We start from the raw sequence: 24,178 nt of genomic DNA on the forward strand, positions 1-24,178 counted from the left end.
TTCTTTATTCTAAAAATTGGATGGTAAACTTCTGTGCATACAAGCATTGGATGGATTTCACCATTTAGAATTGTTTCATATAGACAGAGAGCATTTAAACCATTCATTTTCTTAGTGACTTAAGCAGTAAGATTGTTTCTTAACAGAGGATGTTCCACCCTGTATTCAATTCAGTGGTTGTTTCTTATGTTGAGTTTTAAAATAAATATTCAGTGCGTAAATAATATGAATGATTTTAACAAAACAAATGATTTAAACCTTCGCCTTCTAAATCACAGAAATACTGGTAAATTTACTTCAAGAATTTTCACTTCTAATTTGAGCAAAATCTATCAGCATAAAATTGATAAACACAAATAACATTTTGCTATTTTAGCAAAAATGTCATTTGCAAAAWTTTTTCCCAACTTTGATATCTGTTGCATAATTTTTTGGAACTGCTAACTGATTTTATGGGCAAGCACTCACTCCATGAAAGCATCCACTAATATAATCAAAGCATTAGTCTATTAACTCCTAGAACGATTCCCCATCTGTGAAGTACAGATAGGGCAATATTTTCCCTAAGTTCTGGCAAGAAAAAGCACAGTACTGATGCATTAGAAAAGACAGTGGATAATTATTTAAGTCGAAGACAGGACAAAAATTCAAGTGTCCAATTTCAGTATCAGTATTTAAAATTTCTTCGGACACAAAACCTAGTCATCATTTCAAGGCAGACCTTTTCAGGTACTAGCTCAACATAAGGTATCTATTTTGGTATTTCCAGAGGTTAATTCAATTCTACAGTCTTTTCTAACAGTTTCCAGAAATGATACACTAAAACTATTACTGCTATTATTTGTATTGTGTCATTTAATGGGCTAAAACCATAACACTCTTCTGAATACTGTGTTTTACTGTATAAAAGCTCAGCTTAACTTAGATACTGTCTTCCAATACTATCAAGTAAACATTTAAGCAACATACAGCTGTTCCCTGTAACAGTTATTATGGGGCAAGCCTCAACAGGCAGRACCGTAGAGACTTGAAACAGGAAAATACTGTAAAACAGATAGAGCAACATGCTGCAGAATCTTAGTCATCGCAAACAACACATAAGTTACTTGTACAAAGAGAGATTTTGTCCAGTTATTAAGTGTAGAAATGCACAACCCAGCCTTAGGATTAAGATTCCTCTACAACTGCTTTGAGCTACACTCACATTTAGAAAGGCAATTACAAAAGGTTTAAAGGACTACTCAGCCATAACACTGAGTGCTAACAAAAATCACATTTGACTATCTGAAGAAACAACCATTTCAAATGGTATCCCTTAAGTTTTAAACTATTCCAAGAAAAAAGAAAACAAAAAACAAAAACAAAAACCAAAAAAAAGAAAGAATGCCCAGAAGCTTTTAGTTAGTTGAGATGGGTGCTTAGGTACTTATGTCTAAAAATGCATGCTTTTAAAGAAAAAAGCTGGATCATCACAACAGGTTACGTGTATTTGAGTTTCCGCARCTAACTCAAGAGAGCGGAATGCAAGGCAAAAGGATAAAAGCAGCAYGACAGTCCACTGAAGACAGAAGTCCAGTCTTTCTGCAGCACTGCCAGTATGTTAAATTTGTGCTTTACATACAAAGTCTTAAACTGGGAACAAATATGTATAAAGCTGATCACAATTTTTAATTCAAGCTTCTTATCAGAGTTAATTTTAATGCTGAAATGACGTGGTATACATTCCTACACACCACAGTACCACCCGAATTTGCATCTCCTTAATGAAACTATGCCAGTACCAAACTCTAAACCTGCAAGTCCAGGCTGCAAGACAAGGTAGGAATATCCAGCTATCTCACCAAGTCAGCTTATTTGCAGGTAATATCACAGACCACAAAGTGTCTCAACATCCAGTTAACCAACTATTCCATTTATGTGGAAACCTGGCTTTATTTATTTTTTGTTTTTAAACAAAAGCACAAGTATACTCCAGCAATATCTAAAAATAACTTTTAGAAATAGTAACTTGTTTAGCTTCCTATTTACTGTTAACTGTCAAGTTCTTCAGARAATACCAATACATCCATCAGTTTGGCAAACCACAGTAAATTAGGTTGAGCACCTGTCACATCAATTGTCTGTTGAGGAGTAAAATGAGCTAGAATTCAAAACTGTTACTGATTACCTGCGATATCCCAAATTAACTATAGATTGGATAAATTAAAACTAAAAATAATGTTAATGCAYTGATGCTCTTTAAAATCTCTGGTAATTTTATTATGATCATTAAATAAATGCAGCCCTTGACAACTAACTGATAATGCACACTGATACTTGCCAATGTTTGGCGACAATTGCAAATTAAAAATAAAGCTGTATTTGCTTTTATGATTAACAGCTTTACCTAGTAGATGAACATTAATTACTACAGAAGGTATATTCAAAATAAAAGTATATTCATTTTAACTAGAGAATTAAACTTTTTTTTCCTGTTTTCTTGTTTTTCATAAGGAAACAAAATGTGAGTAAGAGGAGTTTTGCTCTAAGTTAGAGCTGGAAGACAAATTAACACTTCACACCCAAGGACATGAAAGGGACAGTACAGTAAAAGCTAAAAATTAACGACTATGATAAAGAACTGATAGGAAAAAAGAAACCAGGTTTTTGTCAAGCTTTAAACRCTAGAGGACAAATAGTTAAAACATCCACACTACATTTAACGGATAAGCTAGAGACCAAACTCAAACTCAGTGTTAACCATCTAGTATGGAAGCTTCTACATACTTCATGGGGAAACTTTGCACAAAAAACATAAGGAAAGTTATCAAAACAAAACAGCCTTGTTTTTCCCTTAGAAAAGGCATCTCATGCAATTTTGGTAAGGGAGATGTTACAAATTATTTGGACTTGCCAGTTTTTGATGTATGAAACAAATTCAAGGGAGATTTTAAATCCTAGAAAGCTATTAATAGAAAACGTATCTTTCTTTCCCTTCCTTTGTGCTGTTTAAAAGAAATAAGCTCCTATGGCAACATAGTTCTGACAAATCTAAAGTTCAGTAGTCAGATACAATGCTCAGCAGCTCTTCTGTTTTCTTTTGTTTCTTCACTGTAACTAATGTACTTTCACATTGCCAATGTTAAGGTGTTAGGAAGTATTCGGTACATTCACTAGGAATAAATACCAAGATATTTTAGTAAAAAAAAAAAATATATATATATTATATATATATATATATATATATATATATATATATCTCGTGGAGTATCATCATGAAAGATGCACTTTAACATAGTGATTTTCTTCAAGATTTTTATATCACTGCACTGCAAATGGATATCAAAGCTACCTTCCTGAGAGGGCACAAAAATTTGAAACAATCACATTTACAAGGCTGTTAAGAAGCGTATTCAGTGGTAGAAAAAATACAGCATTTCAAATATGCTGTCAGAAACAGTGCTGTCCCCAACCTAGTTTTTGGCAGCTCACGCTGAAGGGTGGAAAGAAAGCAACTTCAACATAGATTTTACCACTTATAATGCAGTACTGAAAATAGCTCCTTCTCTCAGATGCCAAATCAAATGATGTAGAAAGTAACTGCAAACACAGATAGGAATTTTTACTCTAATGCATGAGAGTTAACGCACATGTTAAGGCTAAGCAATGTGCACAACTTTGAGGAAGGTGAGTGTAGAAAAAGTAGGAAAGCTTAGTCTCTGCATCAAAAAAAAAAAAGCACTATATAATGAAGTCTAGAGGATAAGAAATGCTGTATAGAAGTATGTAACAGCTCACATGTTGCAATCCCGTAAAATACGTTCCATTCCCTTTTTAGGATAACTGTAACTCATAATAACTGTTAAAGCCTGAAAAATAAGCTTTAGTCACTGTAAAGCATACTGACAACTTGTACTTAAATATAGAAAAAGCTAATAATCCAACTGCATCTATTGCCAGTTATGAGTATTCCTTCAAGCCAAGTCCTTTAAGAGCAGTTCAAAACTTTGAGAGAAAACAATCACAGTTAAAATATCTCAACAACTTTTTTGAGGTAATYTGTCTCTGTGATTCAAGTGACAGATCTAGAAGGATGAAACAAACACCTCCTGGGTAATCTTCAATGTCTGAATCATTTTTCTCAGAAAAAAAAACAATCCCCTAAAAATCTGAAGAYGCAGAATGTACAGAGCTTATTTTAATAAATCTTAACATCATTCAGATGAGCTTAACCCTCCTCCATCAACTCTTCAATTCAGAACATGTCAGCATGCACAAGCATTTGAGTGATGAATAAAATTATACTAAAAACAGAAAGCAGAGCAAAAGTTTCTGAAACAGGTGGAATGTTAATCTTGCTTCTTCAACTATCTGGAATGTTTGCACATCAACTTCCTGTTCTTTAAAGACATTACATGTAAAGATGGCTGATCAGTATGATAATATAGTCAGACCAGTGRCATGATGCATATCAATTACTTATAACTAATTGATACAACTTAATTTGTGTTTGCTTAGGCAAACATAAAACTATGGAACTAAAGAAAGAAAAGGGTCAGAGGGTCACCGCTACATTGGTTTAAAGAAAAAAAAAAAAGACAAAAACAAAACAAAACTGTCAAACCCACCCAAACCATGGAAATAAAAATCATTAATACATCTTTAAAACACCACAAATAAAGTTACTCCATTTGAAAATAATGGCTCTCTCAGTCTGCTTTATCACCAAAGTTATTGACTGAAAAAGAAGGTACACTCTACTATTACTTCACTAACAAACTCAAGTTAACAGAACTACAATTCAGAAGTTTTCATTACTGAAATTCTGAACAAGAAGTAGGCCAAAGATAACAGCAAATCTCGAAAGGAACGGTCTGTTCTGTATCTTGAATTGCACATCATATAACTAATTCACAGCACACAGTTTTGCTTAATATTGTGCCAACAACTGCAAGTCAGTCTTTCTCTAACTTTTTTAAAAGTCACTACACAGAGTAAAATTACTTCAAATAGAGATATTTTAGTATCAGTTGCTATAAACTGATATATGGATAAGAAAGTGCAAATTTAAGAAAGAAAAGAACAATTATAACTTAATGATTTTTTTGATTTTTTTTTTAAGTGCATTACATGAATTGCAGGACAAGAACCACCAGCATTCCCCATGAATTCTAAGTACTATTACTATAAAACTGGAATAGCTTTCTCTCAGTGTTGTGTTCAGTAACCTCCCAGTTAAACAAAACTGTCTAGACTTCTAGACACTTATTATACTTTACCAAGAAGCTCTCCTTCTCTGATTTCTAGTTCTTATTTTAAAATGTTTAGGAATACTATTACATTTTGTATAGTCCAAATCCTCCCAGTCAACCTAAGATACTAATCTTACGTTGCTTCCCCCACTGAGTCAGTATTACACATAGATGTAAGAGCTTTAAAAATTTTACCTCTTCTAATGATTTTTGGTTTTCCTTTTCTTATCCTTCTTTTTGTTCTTGAAATGTCACAATATTTACTGTTATTGGAATCTATTTCAGATTCTGTATCAGAAGAGCAACTGAAGTTGGCACCAGCTCCAGTTTTTGAACTCCCAACAATTCTAGATGCCACCAAGCTCTCTGAAACAAAGCTTCTCCCATCCTTGCTTTCTTCTCTTTCAGATTCTCCTGTGTCCTCTAAATCACTCAAGACTTTTGCTTTTTTTAAAGGAGCAACAGGCTGCTGACCGGTCATTTTTCTGCTGTTGCACCTCTCCAATTCAGAATCTGCTTCATCCTCCGATAAGACTGCAGGCTTATCTGCAGATGTTGACTGGTCAGAAACTTTCCGACTGCTCCCATCCTCTGAATTATGGCTTTTGGAGTCCTCATCCGACAGTTCTAGTGTAGGACTTTCTGTCTTGGGAGACACCGAATGGACTGTCTCACGCAACTGTTTATGGCCATTGCTTTGCCAGTTTTTATGCTTCATTTGTGTGTCCGTCTCCGAATCTGACGTTGCATTTTCAGATTCACTAATGAATTTTCTTCTTGCAACAGAGGAACCAGGTTGAGAATGAATTTTCCTCTTGGTAAACTGTTCTCCTTCTTTTTCACTTTCAGATTTTAGACCAACATCATCTTCAGAGCCATCCAGTARCATTCGCCTGGCTGCAGCTGAGGCATTCCGGTGAGGCAGTTTTCTGTTCTTGCATCCAATACCGATGCTTTCTGAGCTTGAAACCTCTTCCTCCACATCACTCATTAGCTTTAATTTATTAGCAGCCACAGCAGCACTCCTCCGTGGAATTTTTCTATGTCGACCAGTACTATTACTCAGTGATTCAGATGTCACCACTGAAGTATTTTCAGAGTCACTTCCATATAACCTTTTCCTGGCAGTTCTTCTCGTATTCCCATTCTCTTGAGAAGGCATTCCTGAAAAGTAAGAGTGATTAAAATTTTAGATACATAAATAGACACTTCTTAGATCTTTTCTAATCTCAAACAGGTTCAACCCCAAAACATGGCTAATGGAATATACTTTTAGTAATAGTTAYGTGATTTTATTGTCTGACAGGAAGAGATACTGAACCCTATCACATATTTTGAATTCATTTTTGTGAAAATTCTTTACAAGTTAATTTTACTTTAATTAAGATTTAAAATGTTGCAAGACACTCCTTCTCACTAGACTGTTTGTTTCTGCCTCCTATCTTGATTATCAAAACCAATTATTTATTTTGAAAACTTCAAGTCGTATTTTGAGAGCTATATAACTAGCTACAGTCAGAACGTATACAACAACTAAAAATAGTGATTACCTTTTATTAACGACACTTCTCTTGTGTTATTGTTTACAGAAAAACTAGTCAAATCTTACCTATTTTCTTCCTTTGAGCAGCTCTATTTCTAGTTATCCTGAAATTGTTATTCTTTCTTCTAGATACACCATTGTGTAGTGGGGGTGATACAAGAGTTGCAGAGCTTTCTTTGCTGTCTTCTGAGCTACTTGTAGAGGATGAAGATGAAGAGGAAGAAGAAACCAAAGAAGCTTCTATTTCACTATCTGTTAAAAAAATAAAATTTTCAATTAGAATTCTAAACACAGTTAAATTGCAATTAAGAGCTGCAGTTTACTGATCAAAAAAGTCTTCACATTTCCTCATATTTATTTTACAGTGCACTGTTTTATCATGCCTTGATTTCTTATAAGAAATTGGTAACTATATTTGCAGAATATGTCACTTAATATTTCTAACGTTTTCTATTGATAGGAAGCTTCTTTGAGCTGTATTTTTTGTTATGACTAAAATAACATAGCTATGTTCACATATCTTTAAGCAGGACAWGCAGCCTAATTTTTTGAAGGAAGCTGAAATTTTTGTCAGATAGAGGGAGAACAGCCAGAGATTAAGGTTTTTATGCCTCTGAGAACTTCTATTCTGCCATTTGCTAAGTTTTACTTAAAAAAAAAAAATTATAATGTACCATACGCAGGGATATGACCTGTATTTTACATAGCACCATTTATCAAACAGCTTATATTTTTGTCTTAAATAAAAGGTATCCATTTACGACAACGACTCAACTGCTGTTTGATATKTATAAATTCTATTACTGAAATTAGTGGAAGACTGAAGAGCACCAAGTAACCATACTGGTACATCAACTTTCTTATCAGTTTCAATCAGCTCAGATTTTTAGTGAATCCCCRAAGTGGCTAAAATTGCAATCTATTAGACTGCAATAGGTAACCAAGACAGCTCTGCCTCTTAACTATCCTAATGACAAATCTCCTCTTCGAAGTAGGCTTTTCATTAATAAAGGAGCTGATAATCTTACTGCATTTTATGTGAATTTAAAGCAGAAAATTCTGTCTTCAGTACACAATTCAGAAAGGTATTGTACCCAATTCAACGATGTAGTAAGAGTTCAAAATTTAACAAAATACACAACAGTCAAAATTCAATATTACTCAAAATATAAACTGCATAAAAATCTTGTCTAAAAAACTTCTCACTGATTAGCAAGTAAACATTAGCAAACTTCATAGATATGACCAAGATAAAAAGCTGCACCTGAAACAGAYTCCATTTCTTACCTGATGACAAAGCAGAACAGTTTGTTAGTGTTGTAGATCTAGCCTTTCCATTCCTTTCAAAGGATGCCAGGCATGCAGAATCTGAAGATTCACCAGAGGAACTATGGACATAATTGCTAGCATTCATTTTATGGCTTGTAACACAAGCGGCTCTGCTTGAGGTAGGTAGAGTAAAAGAATCTTCCCGCTCAGATTCAATTTTTGCCTGAGATTTTAAAGGTTTCTGCTTCAAATTTCTAATGAAAGGGGAAAGAGACAAAAGCAAAATAGGCTGTAAAACTACGAAAAATAGATAATTAAGTGTTCTGACAATAATTCTTCCCCCAGAAGCTTAAATCGTATGGCATATGGTTGTTTTAGATTTATGTAAGAGTAATTAGATTTGTGACCTAACAGGTGTGGGACAATTTTAACGTTGATAAGCATTAAATACTCCCAGTAAAAAACAGTCTACACTCCTAGTAAAGTTATAGGAGAAAAAAAAAGTTTCTCTCTACTGTCTGGAAAAAAAAAAAAAAAAGTTCATGCATTATGTGTCCGTGACAAAATACCTTCTTATTAACAGCAAGTTGCAGCAACAGTCTCAGAACTCTGAATCTCAGAGTCTTGTTAATCACACRTAAGCCTCAAATTAAGTGTTGCGCATACAAGCATTATTCCATGATAACCTCAGCTGCAAAGACACCAAGAAGGTGCATCTTTGGGGAACAAATTTATTGTTTAAAATAAACTTATTACTTGTAGTAGAAACCCACTAATCTAATTCTCCACAAAAACCCTTCATCACAGATGCTAGAGTATTACACACAGTCCAGATATTCTATTTGAATACAGTAGGAGAAAAATGATCTAAAGGGAAATTGGAGAAGGGACACGCATTACACAAGGTAATTCAGAGGTTACTAGGCACTGGAAAGTAACTTTTTACATTTAGAACTACTATTTGTTATTTGCTTCCTTTCAGTCACAGGCTTTCAAATATTTTTCTAGATGCACCTGTATGCACTTCCTGCATGACTGCTTAATATCCCAATGCTCCCCCAAACATTCTTAAGCCTCATTTCTGCTATGCAGCGCTGAACTGTAATCAAGTTGCATACAGTTCTTCAGATGGGAACATAAGCATTGACTGAGAGTTCCTGTCTGTCCTAATGTGTGTTTATTACAGTCATAAAATTATTTCACTGGGAAGAACTACAACCTCGAGGAAAATTCCCAAATGCTCAAAGCATGTATCATAAGATRTGCACATAGTGTAATCCAATATTTATGCACAAAAATTGAAAATATATGATTAATCCATTACTCTTCAGAATTGTAAGGTAATATAATCACATACAGCAAATAAATTTATTCTTAAGAGGTTATTCTTATAACTCTTATTCTCACCCTTCCATTGCCAGTCATAAAAAAAGGCTGGATAGCAGCAAAAAGGGATATGCTATGTTCCCACAGTACATCACATTTAGCTTTTTGTATTTTGTCTTGCTTCATCTCACATACTAATTGAGAAGAGCACATGGAATTATGTTAGTCAGTAGTCATGTCAGAACCTATGTAGGCTGATAATTTCTTCTGTGCATAAGATAAYCCTGTAAYACATTTTGCAATTAATCTTGATTCCTTGACTAAAGTATTAAATGAATAAATAAAAAAGCCCTATTCTACCTTCAAGTCCCTCAGCTGTTTCACAACCTGTTTTATACTACAAAAGAACATTTTTTCCCCCTCCAATTATCTCTTTCCTGCTGCAAGAGAGGTAATTCTACACTAAAGTTTGCTATCCATCTAATAAACCAATTGTTTTCATCTTCCAAGACTAAATATGATGGAATATGAATAAATATTGTTATATTTGTAACTCTTTCAGTTACCTGAGTGTTTTGGTAGGATGCTGAACGGAGCTTTGATTCTGAAATCTTCTAGTATATCTCTGTTTTTTGCGTAGGCTTTCATTCTGCTTCTGACCATTTTTAAAATCAGAAACAATTCTTCTCATTTTCTCTTCAAATAGCGCTGACAGTCTCAATGTCATACTATAAATCTAAATAAAGACAACTTTATATTAAAAAACAGAACATATTATCCAAATAACCAAATTATCCAAATTTATAAAATTAAAAATTGTACAGAAATACATTAGATAGAAAAAGTATGGCAAAGTGATGCTTTGTAATACTAGATAAACAAGACATATGAACAAATATATTTAATATTTTTGCTGCACTTACCTACTCAATCAGAAACTTTATGAAGAGATACTGATAAACAAACTACTTCCAAAATAAAACCTAATGTTATGACAAGCATAAAAACACAACATTAAACAGCTACCTTAGATTTTTTGTTTGGAGTGTAAGATTTTGCATTACTAAATATTAGTCTTATATCTTTGCACAGTTCCATTGGAGTGTCGTAATTTCCAGCTTCCAGTGTTTCTTTCACTGTACCAAAGTCCATTGGAGTGTCTATAATATGTCTATAATCCTAAAGATAGGAAAACAGAAAGGAAAAAAAAGTAATTCAACAAGGGACAAAGAAAATAAAACAASGGTTTTGAATTTTATATTTTTGTCATTTAAAGATGAGCTAAAATGACCATGGATTATCTTTACCACCATCTGAAGACAGAAGCACCTAGTACAGTAGACTGCTTAACTTTCACAAAGACTACCTGATCTTAAGTCTCCATTACATTACCCTCTTGCTCACTTTCAAGGTTTTTTGCATCAGCTCAATTATCCTTCAAAAAAAATCTGAAGTGTCATGTGCCCAAGAATGCAGCTTTCCAGTTTCAATTCTTCCAAATTACCTTTATATGAGCTACCCAGTAATACTAACATGCAAGTAAACTATTTTATTTTTATCAAAATGAGAAATATGACTGTGACAGATCTTCATGTAATCCCTTCACTGTTTCTCATAGTAAAAATGCAAACYGGATTGGTTAAAAAACCACCTCTCCCCCATTAAATCTCTATCTTGTTCTCTCCCCTGTAAACGAGGAGTTTTAGAGAACCCGAAAATGTTCTTCAAACCCAAAAGAGACCTAAACTCAAGATATGAAGCTCAGAAGAAAACACCTGCATGGTTATTAAAAAGACTTTTTCCTTAAGAGTTTATTGGAACTTTAAAAAAATGGAACTTTTAAGAAGAGTTAGCAAGAACACCATGAGCTGTTAAGAGAAAGAACAAATCAAGTTTATCACTCAGACTTAGCAAACAGATTTTATATGGAGACTATGCAAACTTATCTAAAGTGACTTTCTTATAAAAGATAGCAGGAAAGAAAATAAAAGGGAAATGTGAACCCACTACTGCAGCAAAGGATRAAGTTTGGGGAAAAATGACTCTTGACATTAGGGCAAGTTTCTAAGTAAGAGGTATAGAAAACTGCAGAAGGCCTTGGGAAAAACAAGATATTTGTTGGTATGGAAGTGGAACTGATGACCAGATCTGTAAGATGTTCTGAGATGTATTTTACAGGGAATTCAGAAAAAATAAAACAGAAGACGGATGGAACCTATACTTCAGAGGTACATATCAATCAAAATCTATATTCTATCTATATGTGAAGCTTCAAATAGGGGGTAGATTTACAAAAATATTCAGTAAGCTAGTAGAAAAGATAATGCCAGCAATGACAGTCAGAAAAAACAAAGCCATGGGGATACAGCTAGGAAGCTCAGATTTGACTATGATCAGTTCAAGAGAAAGTAGACATTTATATGTTGTCTTCAAAGTTAACAGATAACAGCAAACCAAGAGAATTTATATGCTTATTTATGGTAATGCAGTATTTGCAGTCCCAACAACACTAGTTTACAATTTGTTTTGCATTAATATTTTGATGGTTTGCATCTCAATACGTACATAGTTCATACTTCTGAGCATACGGCAAAGTAAATTCCTTTGAGYGGATCTGGACTAAAACCGTAACAAGAACAAACAGCTCCAAGAGCTATATAGAGATCTTATTATGCTATCAAATGTTAAGAGAAAAAACAAATAATATAAAATATTTTTCAACATTAATAAGAACAACTTACAGGATATTGATCCAAATCAACTGGCTGCCTAAAAGGTTCAGAATCTTCACATTGGAAAATCAAGTTCACTAGTTCCATACACTGTTTCTTCCAACTATTTTCATCATAGCCGGTTTTCATGCTTTTCCCTCTTTTTAAAGCCCGTCCCTTAAAAAAAAAAAGTCAGAAAAAAAGGCATTACTAAATACAGCTTGAAAAACTAGTCTTAAAAACGTAGTTGTAATTATTTCTGTATCAGAAAAATAAGCTTCCAAGCATATGGTTTTGTAACAAAAAAGGCATTATACTGCTAGCAGACTCTTTTTCTCTAGTCTATATTAATAGCGTTGATAAATTATAACCTTTTTTCCCTCCTCATGTTTCTTGTTTACATAAAATAACGAAGGCACATATAAAGATACCTGCTAATTTCTTAAGAATTACTCTTAAAACAGCAGAATCCGTTACTCCAAATTCCTCAACATCTTAGCAGGATAATGCTTTTATTTCACTGTCATACAGATAACTGAAAGCTCTTGCAATGAACAATATTTACATCAAATTCATCAGCAAGATGAAAGCACCACTCCCACAGAATTTCAATACATTCTGTTAATCATTTTTTTCCTGCTAGACCTGATTTGAGTATGTAAGGCAAAGATTAGTCAACTCACTTTTCTTCTTCTATATGAAGTTCTCGGAAGACATTTCTCATCATCCTGCACAAAATAAAATCAATTATCTTCAAAAATATGTATGAAGTTAAATGGCTAATGGGTGCTCAATGTATATTTTGTATTGGGGTAAAAGTAACTTAATTTTTTTTCATTTTTCTTGATGAGTCAGAAAGTGAGCGTATCAAAAACACAACACAGCCTTTGACAAGACTTCGAAAATAAGATCCTAAGCAGATACTGCTGAATATTCAACTCCGTCTCTTTCCTTTGTATTAAGGACAAACATTACCAAATGAGAAGTTACCTAGAACATTACTTTTGGACCATCCAACATCAGACAGATACCGTACTCCTGGAATACCCTGCTAAGTATTTAAAGACATCCTATACAAAATTTGAGAGTTATGCTTCCATCAAGCTTTGCGCCTCAGTGACTAAAGATCATCAGCAATTCAATTCACAAACAGAAGTCATAAAATTTTCTGTGTTTTTGTTGTCCTGAATTTAGGAAAGACCATCTTGTGATTAAGTCACTTTTCATAAACTTCTAAAACACATTGTTAGAAACACATAATGTAGAAATACAGAGATGATGCTGAAGTAGCAAGATGCAGTAATAAAATGTCTCATTTTTTTCCCTATGTAATAACCAGCAAAGGAGGGCCACCACTTTGTAACCTTCCGAAATCTTGTTAGTAAATACTAAATTAGAAATCAAAATGTAAAAAAGACATCAGTTTGGGGGTACACTGTTAAAAGACAGCACTGCAGAAAACTATGCATTCACCGCATAACAGTACTACTAACTCTCTCAGATTTAACATAAATATACTTTATTAAACTCTCCACAAGGTATGCAAAACCAGTGCATAATTCAGTGTTGTGTAGAGAAACTGAGAACTGAAGTTTCATTGTAATAGTCCTACACTTTGACAGCTTTTAATAGTTAATACTGTATGAATGACAATTTTGCCCTTAGAGGTACCCAAAGTAATTAACAAGCAAAGTGGAAGATAACTGTTCGAGGAATAAGTATTTCTGTTCAAATAGATATTCATATGTTTATATATTTAATATATTACATTACTACACATTAAYATGCATTCAGAAATACCACTCAGAAATGCCACTCAATACATGGGAGAAAAAAAATGTTTTATTTGATGCCACAATCATAGTACAAAATGCGTACGTGTTATACTTCTGTACAAGTAATGACAACACAAAATGCTTTCATAAAGCATATCTCATACCAGATGCATAACATACTCAAGCTATATATTAGCTATGCATTAGCTTTATATTGTAAATACATAAATATACACAGAAACACTCCAGTAAAAATAACTGAGTAATTTTACCATATGTATTTGAAGACTGGTAGTATTTCCTTATTATTGCAATTATTTACTAAAACACAAAACAAACAGAAGCCCCTTACCAGATCATCGGCATCGTCTTGCTCATCTTCTGTGGTGCTACACAGCTCAAAAATGTTTGTACAATCCTGGTCACTGTAATASAATTAAAGGTGTATTACTGGAACAGCAAAACCATAGCTATCACTTCCTAGATTAAACCCTGCCATAACTAAAAACTACAAATGCACTGGAAGATAGTAAAAATTAAAGTGATATATAAAAATAAATCACAAGATAATTAGAACATTAATAAAGCAATGTTAAATCTGAAATGCTGCTATACAGTTCACTTCAGAAAAAGCTGTGAGGGAAAGAGGGTTAAGTGAGCACTGAAGATTTGAAAAGGGTCTTCAAGCTTGATCTACCCGAAGGAAGACTACCTACGCTAACTTCTCTCAGCACAACTTCTTAATTATACCAGATCAAGCATACTGCAACAAGAACTTCTACACATGTACTAGATAGCACAGAATTTACTTCATAGGTTGCACTACTTAGAAATTAAGTGATATTTTCTTGCTGTAAGTACTAGTGAATGTTATGAAGGAAAAAAGTCTATATGTCTCTATGCTGAGCATAAAAGTATTTCCTTAGTTAAGGTAATACTCAAGATTTTTCACACAGACAAACACACAATTTAGATTTAAATGCTGCTTACTTGATAAATTTTAAGAGTTGTGTAGTGATCTTCTTTGCAGCTCTAGCAATAGCACTCCCAGGTTCATTGAAAGTCCTGGCATTGCTTTCAATGTATCTTACTTCCCAAACCAATGCAGAGATTCTCCTTAAAATTATAAAAAAATGCACCTTTAATATTAAGCTAAAAGGGTGAAAACTGCAGAAAGTAATTATCTGTCTACATTAGAGYGGGATGAATATCCTTCATTTAAAGTGAATTTCCTTAGACCGGACTCAAACTTTCCATTAACATCCCCTATTTAAAAATAAACATTCACATGGAAAAAAAAAAAAAAAAAAGACAAAAAAACAGACTCCCCCCAATCAGACACACACATGTGCATTCAAGGAAGCAAAATCAGTGTACATCTTTGCTAACTCATTTTCCAGCTCATTATTGATAATTCATTTTTAGAAACTTTGCAAAGTTCTAGTAGGCATTAGTTTCATTCTCCTTAAAGCTTTGTTAACCTAGTATGTTATACCGTTTCTCCATAATCCAACCTTCTGATGTTACACACTATTCCAGTATGATGAAACAGAGACTTACTAAATTTTGTATGCATGCGTGTGTTCTTCTCAAGCTAAATGAATTAAAAATCACGATACTTTATGCATAAAAGCTTGTGATGACCAGGAACCAACTGGGGAGGCATCCAAAACCAAACCACTTTTCCAGAAAATATCTGGAAATAGGGTATTTCCAGGAATAGGAATTCACAGGAATGGGAAAATAGGAGAATTTTTCTAGATGTATGAAATATTGACAAATTAGCACTTTGCATTTAATACCACTAAGTTCTGAAATATCATTTAAATAATATAACTAYAAAGGGTCTCAGATTCCTTGCATTCTTAAAAAAAGTGTACTTTCAAAAAAGCTTAGGTTTGACACTTTTTTAAAAAAAAAGAAAAATTGGTATTTAACTACCACTGTAAAATTATAATATTTATTCTGTAAACACATACATAAATTTCTTGTGACAGAATCTTGCCAAGTGGAATATGAGTGAGTTCCTTTGTTCTTAAAAGTTGTTATGATGGTACAAATAACCACAGCAAGACAAAAGCAATTAGAAGAAAGAAGAAGCTTGATCTAAATACTTGTTTTTAAATACAACTCAGCTATGATGTTCTGTTCTATCCTCCCTCAAAATACCTTTTGAGAGGTACTGCTCAGTCATAAATCGGTATCCTCTGCAAGTTTAGAAACTGCTACATATACAAATTGTAACTTCATAGGAACAAGCTAGCACAACTATGTAGCTTTATTTTACCATTCATTTTTCCAATTCCTTGTAATTATGAAGCAACTTACATTTACTCTTCATCCTCCAAATTTCAAAGCTTATCACAATGCTTATGAAGGAGGAAAGCAACCATCATTGTCTCCTTTTTATTCAAARAGATGCTGAACCCAAGTTCAGATAATGAATACCCTTTAGTTTCTTTTAGCGCTAGGGATATCCACAGCACATTCAAGAAATTAGAATTTTAGCATCCCTGCACTTTAGCTTCCTCTCTTTTGCTACCTATGTTTTTCTCATTTAAAATGACAGAGGTCATATTTAACATCTCATCTCCATTTTTAAGCCCTCTTCTAAATTTAACAGGCTCTTGAGAGTTTAACTGTGAGTTGAAAGTACCTGAAATATTGCATCTCAGAACTAGAATTAAGGCTTTAGCCCCTCCCCCAAAAGATATTTTAATATGCTCACTGATTTCCAAATAACAAGTTTTGCATAAAAACAATTGCAATGTTTACTGTAACTCTGAAAACAATATAGGCCAAAATCAATTTCCTTAGAATTAAGAAACTTAATACAAAGGAATATTAATTCTAATTGACAAATACCAGAGCCCTGCTGAAGCAATGATGAATTCACGTACTGAACTATTGGTTTTCCTAGTATCTATAAGCAGCATAATTGTTCTTCTTCCCAAAAAGGTTTAGGTCTTTCAATGAGGTACAAGCTCAAGGCTATATTCTCACTTTCTACTGTTAGTACTAACCTGTAAAATCGGTTCACCAATCTTGTCCGAATAGTGTTTAGGTCTGTTGGATAAGCAATCACAGTACAGTACTTGGGATACGTACACAGGTCAACTGGACCAGCAAAAGCTGCTGACATGTCTGTACAGAACAGCAAGATTAAGATTAATTGTATGCACACAAATATTGAGCAAAGTATTCAAGTACTACATACAAAAATTCTTGATAAAACCATCAATGCTTAAAAACAAAAATCTGAGTGCAGGCACACTGAGAAAACTGCTTATAAGCACATGCTAACTTTTACAGTACTTTACCATAGGTCACTTTTAGAGGACACCATGTATATGCCAGGGATCTATTTATAAATGTAATGCTAACAGAAAAGCCCCTAAAGCTTAGACTACATGCTCACCAAGAGTCAGAAGCTGATCAATACCACGGATAATTCGCTCACATGCTTCATCACGAGATCGCRTCCCCCACTCCCCTTCTTCGGGTTTGTATAGTAGCTTCTCCATTTCATCAAAAGTCACKGAAACACTAGCTCCTAATTCTTCTGGCTGATCAACTGAAGAGTAATAGCAAATAGGAAAGCATGAACAGAGAACTCAAAACAAGAAAAAAACTGTTATATATTCACAAGCATATATGTAACAAAAAAATCCYCTTTCCTTACATAAAGTGGAGGATGATGCCAAGACTATGGGGAAAAGAAATACACAAAACACACATAGAAGAAAGATCCCAAACCAAAGAAATCTTTTATTGTTCTTTTCTGCAATTCTGAATTTCCAGAATACTTTGTCTCTAGATATAGGCATTAATCTTAAGAAAACTAAAACTAAATTATGATCCTGCAAAGTCTAGGGTGTGCATTCAAAACAAAAGCATATAAACAATTACTGAGTTTAATGAGTTCATTTGCATCCTCAATCATTAAACGTACAAAGTAGGCAATGTACATTGGAAGTGTGACTCCTTGCTCAGAACCATGTATCTCATCTTTATATTTCTGCAAGTTTTTATTGCTTTGAATTTCAAGTAATCATTCATGTTCAAAATTAATATTCAAAAATTGTCCAAAATATTATGGTTAAGAATACTAGGAAGGATGTTACAAAGACATGCAACTAACACGGAACAACTGAGTAGATTGTTTYTAGCACACTGTGTTTCAGTTTTTATAGCTTTTTAGGAGCAATAAAACTATCTGTAGTGTGTCATCAACATTAAGACCCTTTTACTTGCAGACTTCTGCAAGAACAAGCTAATGAAGGTACCTAATCAGATGCTGTGGGTAGGTAAGATCATTCCATCCTTCTTTGTGGAGATTAGGAAAAGCAAAATAGCAGTTAAAATGGCAGATTAACATTGAACAGTATAAAATGTATAGGCTTACAACTAGAAGCTAACAGTAACAACTCCCTTTAGCATCTAAGAGTTAATCTATTAAAAATGAGAGCAAGAAAGATGACTGAGTAGATCCTTGTCAGTGTTACAGTGACTAGAGTCTACAAATATATTATTAGAACAGATATCCTATACAGTATATAGATGCCCTGTTCCTTAAACACGTTCTAAAATACTTTTTTGCTACAACTACTGCAGAGTCAAAATAACCTAAACAAGTTTTAATGATGATCTTTTAAGTTTATGAAAAGGACTACTTTTCCCTTCAAACAAGACTAGTCCCGATGACTCAAAATCCTTTCTAGTTCTCTGCCCATTACTGCACTGACAAAGCCATAACAGTATTTGCTAGCCTCTCAAATAATACTGAAGACGAAGTTGCTCTGATCCGGGAAACAAAAACTCCAGATGCTAGGAAAAAGTGGGGCAGAGGTGTCTCACTCAGGTAATCCTTTTAACTGATCTTCAAGTTGAAGCAAATTCCACAACCAAAATCCCTGGAGATGACACTAGCAGAAAGAAGCAAGTAAAATCCTACATACTTATGTAGGATCAAATTAAGAAGAACTCAATACCACACATCATAGTGTGTGGTATTCTTTCTATTGCATCAGCATATGAGAGGGATTTTACCCTGCAAGAGTAACGACTAAAGCAGAATGACAGATTAAAAAAAAAAAGTTTATCACTAAGTATGGATTCTGTGCACCGCTTTGTGTTCTTTACAGCACCCTGATACACGTGACACAGAAGACTTGTCATAACCACTAGCACACTGTAGTATGATGAGATGATCCAGTCCTCAAGAGTAAATGAGGTCACAGGAAGTTGAATCTTGAGCAGAACGGTTACAGTGCTTCAGATACAGATAGCTGGAATGAGTAACAGTCAGCCAGCACGAGAACGCTTCAGTAAGCAGGCTGATGAAAGTTGAACTTTCAGGTCCATACACATCTCTTTACTGATCTCRACAACATTGTCCTTGACAAAGAAAGCACTTGACACCTGATTCTAGAAAAAAAAAATTATGCCTGCAGGATACAATAGGCTAATAAGCTAAGTTGTGGCCTATTTAATCCAACTATCAGTGTTGTTCCTTTCCCACAGCTCTATCTTAGCAAACTGAATGAAGAAACATTTTGAGAGTTTGAGAAGAGTGGCAAATGCAAGGTACAATTTCAAACTGACCTGCAAGTTGTTCARCCGAAGAAAAAAAGACAGAAAACAAATTAAGTGGTTTAACTCTCATTTTATAGTATACTATTAACATAATGATACTTTCTAGAAACACATAAAATCTTTCTGTATGAGCGTTATTTCCTCAGAGCACTGAGGAYCCATTCTCTATCTGGAAAATATTATAAAACAAGGAAGTCTGGAAGTTCTTTTTCATTTATTTTTTTTCCCCCTCCCCTAGCCTAGTGTMGTTGTGGAACTTCTCCCTGACCCTACTCAGAGGATGTTCTTCTCATCCTTTGATTCTCTCCCCAGAAGTTGCACAAGCTTTCAACCTTTTTCTCCTTTTCATTTTTCCCTTCATTCTATGTTAGAGTCATGGCTCCTCAGATCAATCAAATTTTGAGCCTTTAACATGGCAGAGGAACAACGTATTAGATCAAACAGGCAAGTTGTAACTTACTTCTGGCACAGCCAGTAAATGACCACTTACATATGTAATACTATCCAGATTTAAACTAGTGTTTGTAGGATGTCTCTATTACTACATTACATAAGGGAACTAGAACTCAGAAAATTGCTATACAGGCAAACTTAAGCAGTTGAGAACATTAAATCTCTTGTTTCAATACAGAGGAAGAAGAAATGATAATACACTTAATCTAAACAGGAACTTAAACAGAATATTCAAGAAAAATGATGCAATTTGTCCTGTTACCAGAAAACAAAACAAAACAACCCCCACACGACTTAAGTTCATGTGTAAGGCTTGTTCCAGAGCATCTGACAACAACATGACTAAGCAATGCATATGGAAAGCATTAATCAACCCATGAAGAAAATGAGAGGAGAAGCTGCTGTACAATAGAAAGGGACATATAAAGGTAACAAGAGAATGAATAGAACTTTACAATTAAATCTGTGGGAAAAAAATCCTGTCAGTTGTTCATTTTACATATCTTAAACTAAAATATATGAAGACAATTTCACACTTTGATTTTGAATTGTTTTGTAGAATTTGTCATCTCAAGATAAGACTGAAGCAGCCAGAGAATACTTCAGAGGTGAGACACTCCTGCAGCTACTGAAAACATCCATACATGTGCAACATACTGGTATTTAATGAAAAAAAAGAAAGAAAAAGAAAGAAAGAAAGAAAAGCCCTTCTGGAGTTTGCAAAGCAAGCTAACTCCTAAGAGGTGCTTAGGAAAATGAGAATTCTTTTGACAGATTATTCAATGACTACTTCAGTATTTTGCTAATCTCCCTCTCTCCCTCTACTGACAAATGATGGTACTGACAAGCRATGGAAAACTGAACTGAGTTAGACAAACTAGGATTCTAACTGTTTCGCTTGCAGCTCATTTGAATTTGACCATAAACGTTATARGAGTGCTACTTTTAAAGTACATGCAGTAAGGATTTGCTGATTGGAAATAGTTTAACTGCATTTGTATGTGTATGTATATATGTGTTTGCATAACAAATACACATTTTYCCCCTTGTACTGTGTTGGAACAACCGAGTCACTGTTATAATATACAAGAATGTAAGAAACAGGCTTTATTGTATAAGCTTGAGCTACRTATTTTGGGTATTTCCTCCACAATGGCTTTGAAGGATAGAAAGTTTAAGAAAAAAAACACAGGGATATCTAAGGCATTCTGCCAAATTAGAAGGGAGATCAAATTAAAGAACATTCTTGCTTACGTAGGAAAAGAAAAAAAACCCAACCCATCAGGCTGGGTAGTTGACATTCTCTTAAATTTGACGGTAAATATTGTCATATCAAGTCTATCTGTTAAGTAGATGTATACAATGAATATTGTGCTCAGAAGATCAGGATCGCAGGAGRTAAGAATCATTTAAGGTCCACTGGCTGCATGAAACAAATTATCTGAAGAGGGAGAAGCATATTAACTATTGTATCAAGTGAGTTTCCACATACCATTATCAGGGACTGGTTCCATGTCCCACGGACTAAGCTTTTCATTTTCACCATTGTCCCATCTGATTTATCAGGGAAAAAACAAACAAACAGACAAAAAAAAACAGTTAGCCTAACTTGGAAGCATTTCCTCCAAGCTTATTTGAAACAACTTTTCACAATTCTTCATCACAGCTATTTTTAAGCATTAATGAAGCTTATGTGCATTTATATGGTATTTAAGAGCATTAGTAGACTATCAGACCATCACAATGCATAAAGTAAACATTTTTCTTAATAAATTTCTAATTAAAATTGTACTGTTGATTTTGGCTATATACAGCTGACCTACTGGATCAGCTTAGTGGTACAGCTAGACCAGTAATTTGTCTTTGACAGTATCAGTAGAAGATGTGACTTAGGAAGACCTTATGAGCCTGGTTCTAATCCATTCTACTCATACTCTCGACATGGACAATCACTGTTTTAGGGATGTTCATTAATTCATCCCAGCTTATTTGCTTTAGTATGTGTTTAAGAGCCTGATGTCYTTGAATCTGTCTAATAACTTTCTGGGCCTGGTAACACTGCCAGTCTCCACAGTCTATGTGAATATATCTCCAATTCACTTGCCACAATGTTAAAAAAAATAAAAGGAGGGGGGGAATAAGAAAAAGCTTCTTTTAAACCAATCTCCTAGAAATTTGAACAACTGCTTCCAGTTGGTGAATAATTCTCTATTCACTTTGTCCACCACCTTTATGATTTTGTGAACTATGACTACAACCCCCTTCATCCTTCAAATTCAGGAATCACAGTCTAAGTTTTAACCCACAAGGTGTTTGTGCAATCTTTCAATTCTCACGCTCTTCTCTGCACCTTTTCCAAATTCACTCTATCTTCCTTAGATGCAGGAACCAGAATTACATCAAGACATCAGTGCATCACTATACTGCTGATCATAGAGCCATGAGCAATGCTGTTTTGACATCCTTCCTGGTAGTGCCTAACATRTTGTTGTTTTTTACAGCTGCCACTGCACAGAGGAAGTAATCCGAGAACTGTCAATAACTACTTCAAGATACTTCAACTGTTAACTACCACTAAACCACAACTGTTAACCACCATCACATACACATAATTTAGATTATTGCAGCCCCATGTGCCACCTTATATGCTTACCTACTCTGAAATTTATCTGCCCCTTTTTTCCCCTGCTCTTTCAATTTTATGAGGTTTTCTGGAACTCTTCACATTTAGCGTGACATTTGACTACCTGTCACACTGTCACAGCAGGAGATTCCTGGGACAGTACATTACTCTAACCTGAAATATGATTGTTAAGAAACACTCTTTTGCTTCTTGACCTTTAGTTAACTTTCAGTATCTGAAGGGTCCTCCAATCCTGTGGCATCTAAGCTCCTCTAACATCTCTTGGGAAGAAACCCTACCAAGGGCTTCTTGAAAAAAAAAAAATATACATATACATATATATCTATGTATGAATATATATGTATGCGTGAATGTATACACATATGCAAATATATATTCACACACATAYACACATAAGGCTTACTTTATCCATACACTTACTAGCAATGTCACAGAACCTCAAAAAGCTAGTGAGGTAGAATTTCCCTGTACAGAAGCAATGCTGGCTCTTTCCTACATCTTTGTTCATCCATATGCTCAATGGTATTATTGTTTATTATAGATATTTTACCAGATCAGATATGAAAGTCAGATACATCAGTCTACAGTTCACAGGTTTCCCTTTAGGAACCTGGCCATGTGCAGGAGTACAAAAGCAGCCTGCCACTTCTCTGGTTCAGGGTCCAACTGTAGGATATGTTACAACTTTGCCAGCAGTTTCAAATCTGATGTCTTCAAACTGCTGGGTGAATGCCATCCAGTTCTTGTGATGTTAATACATCCAAATTTATGTATTTGCTCTCATACTTCCCATGTGTTTACTTAAAACTGAAACTGTAAATGCAGTAATCCTCATCATAATATTTTACAATTAAAACACTGCTTAGGTAAGAGAACCTCTCAATTATTTTGAGCTATCTGTAAATTCAGGAAGACTTTGCTCAATTCATACTCTGCCTGTTTGATGTTTATGAACTAGCAAGTTTCTGAAGTCTTGTCTACCAAGAGCTCTCTTTCCCAGGCAATGTACAATACTGTAGAAGTTACTGATATTAATAAATGTATACACTATTTTATAATGTTGTGTGAAGGACTGCATCACCATAGTCTGGTTAAGCTCCATTTATCCAGATAACGTAACTTACATAATACATAAAGCTGCTTCTACACGAATACCCATCTTAGACCAACAAAAAATTAAAATGTTCAGCTTATACAACTTCCATCTATTATTTACACCACATTGGTAGTGCTAATTTGAGATAACTTCTAAGCGTAAAATGACCTGGTTACTGAGGTTTTCAATGTATTGAAAGGAATAGCTCAGAAGTGTCAATAATTAACAATTCTGGAGCAATGATTCCCCTTCATTTCATTCAAATTAGGCTTCTAATATTCTCCATCTATTGTTTTGAAACCATCTTTCAAAGTTTGCTTCCATTATAAAATAAACAACATTTCAATTCTAATAAAGCTCTTTGTCTCACAAAGAACAACTGCAGATGCCCAAATTCAGCTGAATTACCATGATTATACCATCCAAAAAAGCACCATAATACAGATCTTGACTGAAGAATAGAAGTAGCTTTCTGCAGTTTTTTCCAAGACAAAGTCATAAAAAACTTTGTTTAGGTTTCTTTCATTTAAATAGA

At 34.2% G+C, this 24,178-nt stretch overlaps 1 protein-coding gene across 2 annotated transcripts in view; it reads right to left on the reverse strand.

Moving 5' to 3' along the window:
* Positions 1-24,178, reverse strand: part of BRWD1 (bromodomain and WD repeat domain containing 1) — a 63,038-nt gene that overhangs the window by 2,326 nt on the left and 36,534 nt on the right. For both annotated transcript variants that reach the window (XM_085305013.1, XM_085305004.1), the window contains exons 29-40: positions 21,396-21,457; positions 17,274-17,429; positions 16,879-16,999; positions 14,846-14,971; positions 14,208-14,280; positions 12,764-12,808; positions 12,111-12,257; positions 10,396-10,548; positions 9,936-10,105; positions 8,062-8,297; positions 6,841-7,026; positions 5,427-6,395 (exon numbers count right to left, since the gene is read on the reverse strand). In XM_085305013.1, coding sequence (XP_085161139.1) covers positions 5,427-6,395; positions 6,841-7,026; positions 8,062-8,297; positions 9,936-10,105; positions 10,396-10,548; positions 12,111-12,257; positions 12,764-12,808; positions 14,208-14,280; positions 14,846-14,971; positions 16,879-16,999; positions 17,274-17,429; positions 21,396-21,457 — 2,444 coding nt within the window. The remainder of the gene's footprint in view (positions 1-5,426; positions 6,396-6,840; positions 7,027-8,061; positions 8,298-9,935; positions 10,106-10,395; positions 10,549-12,110; positions 12,258-12,763; positions 12,809-14,207; positions 14,281-14,845; positions 14,972-16,878; positions 17,000-17,273; positions 17,430-21,395; positions 21,458-24,178) is intronic.

Source organism: Rhea americana, unplaced genomic scaffold, assembly GCF_003343005.1.
Source record: "Rhea americana isolate MKP2758 unplaced genomic scaffold, rheAme1 scaffold_101, whole genome shotgun sequence".
Taxonomy (NCBI): Eukaryota; Metazoa; Chordata; class Aves; order Rheiformes; family Rheidae; genus Rhea; species Rhea americana.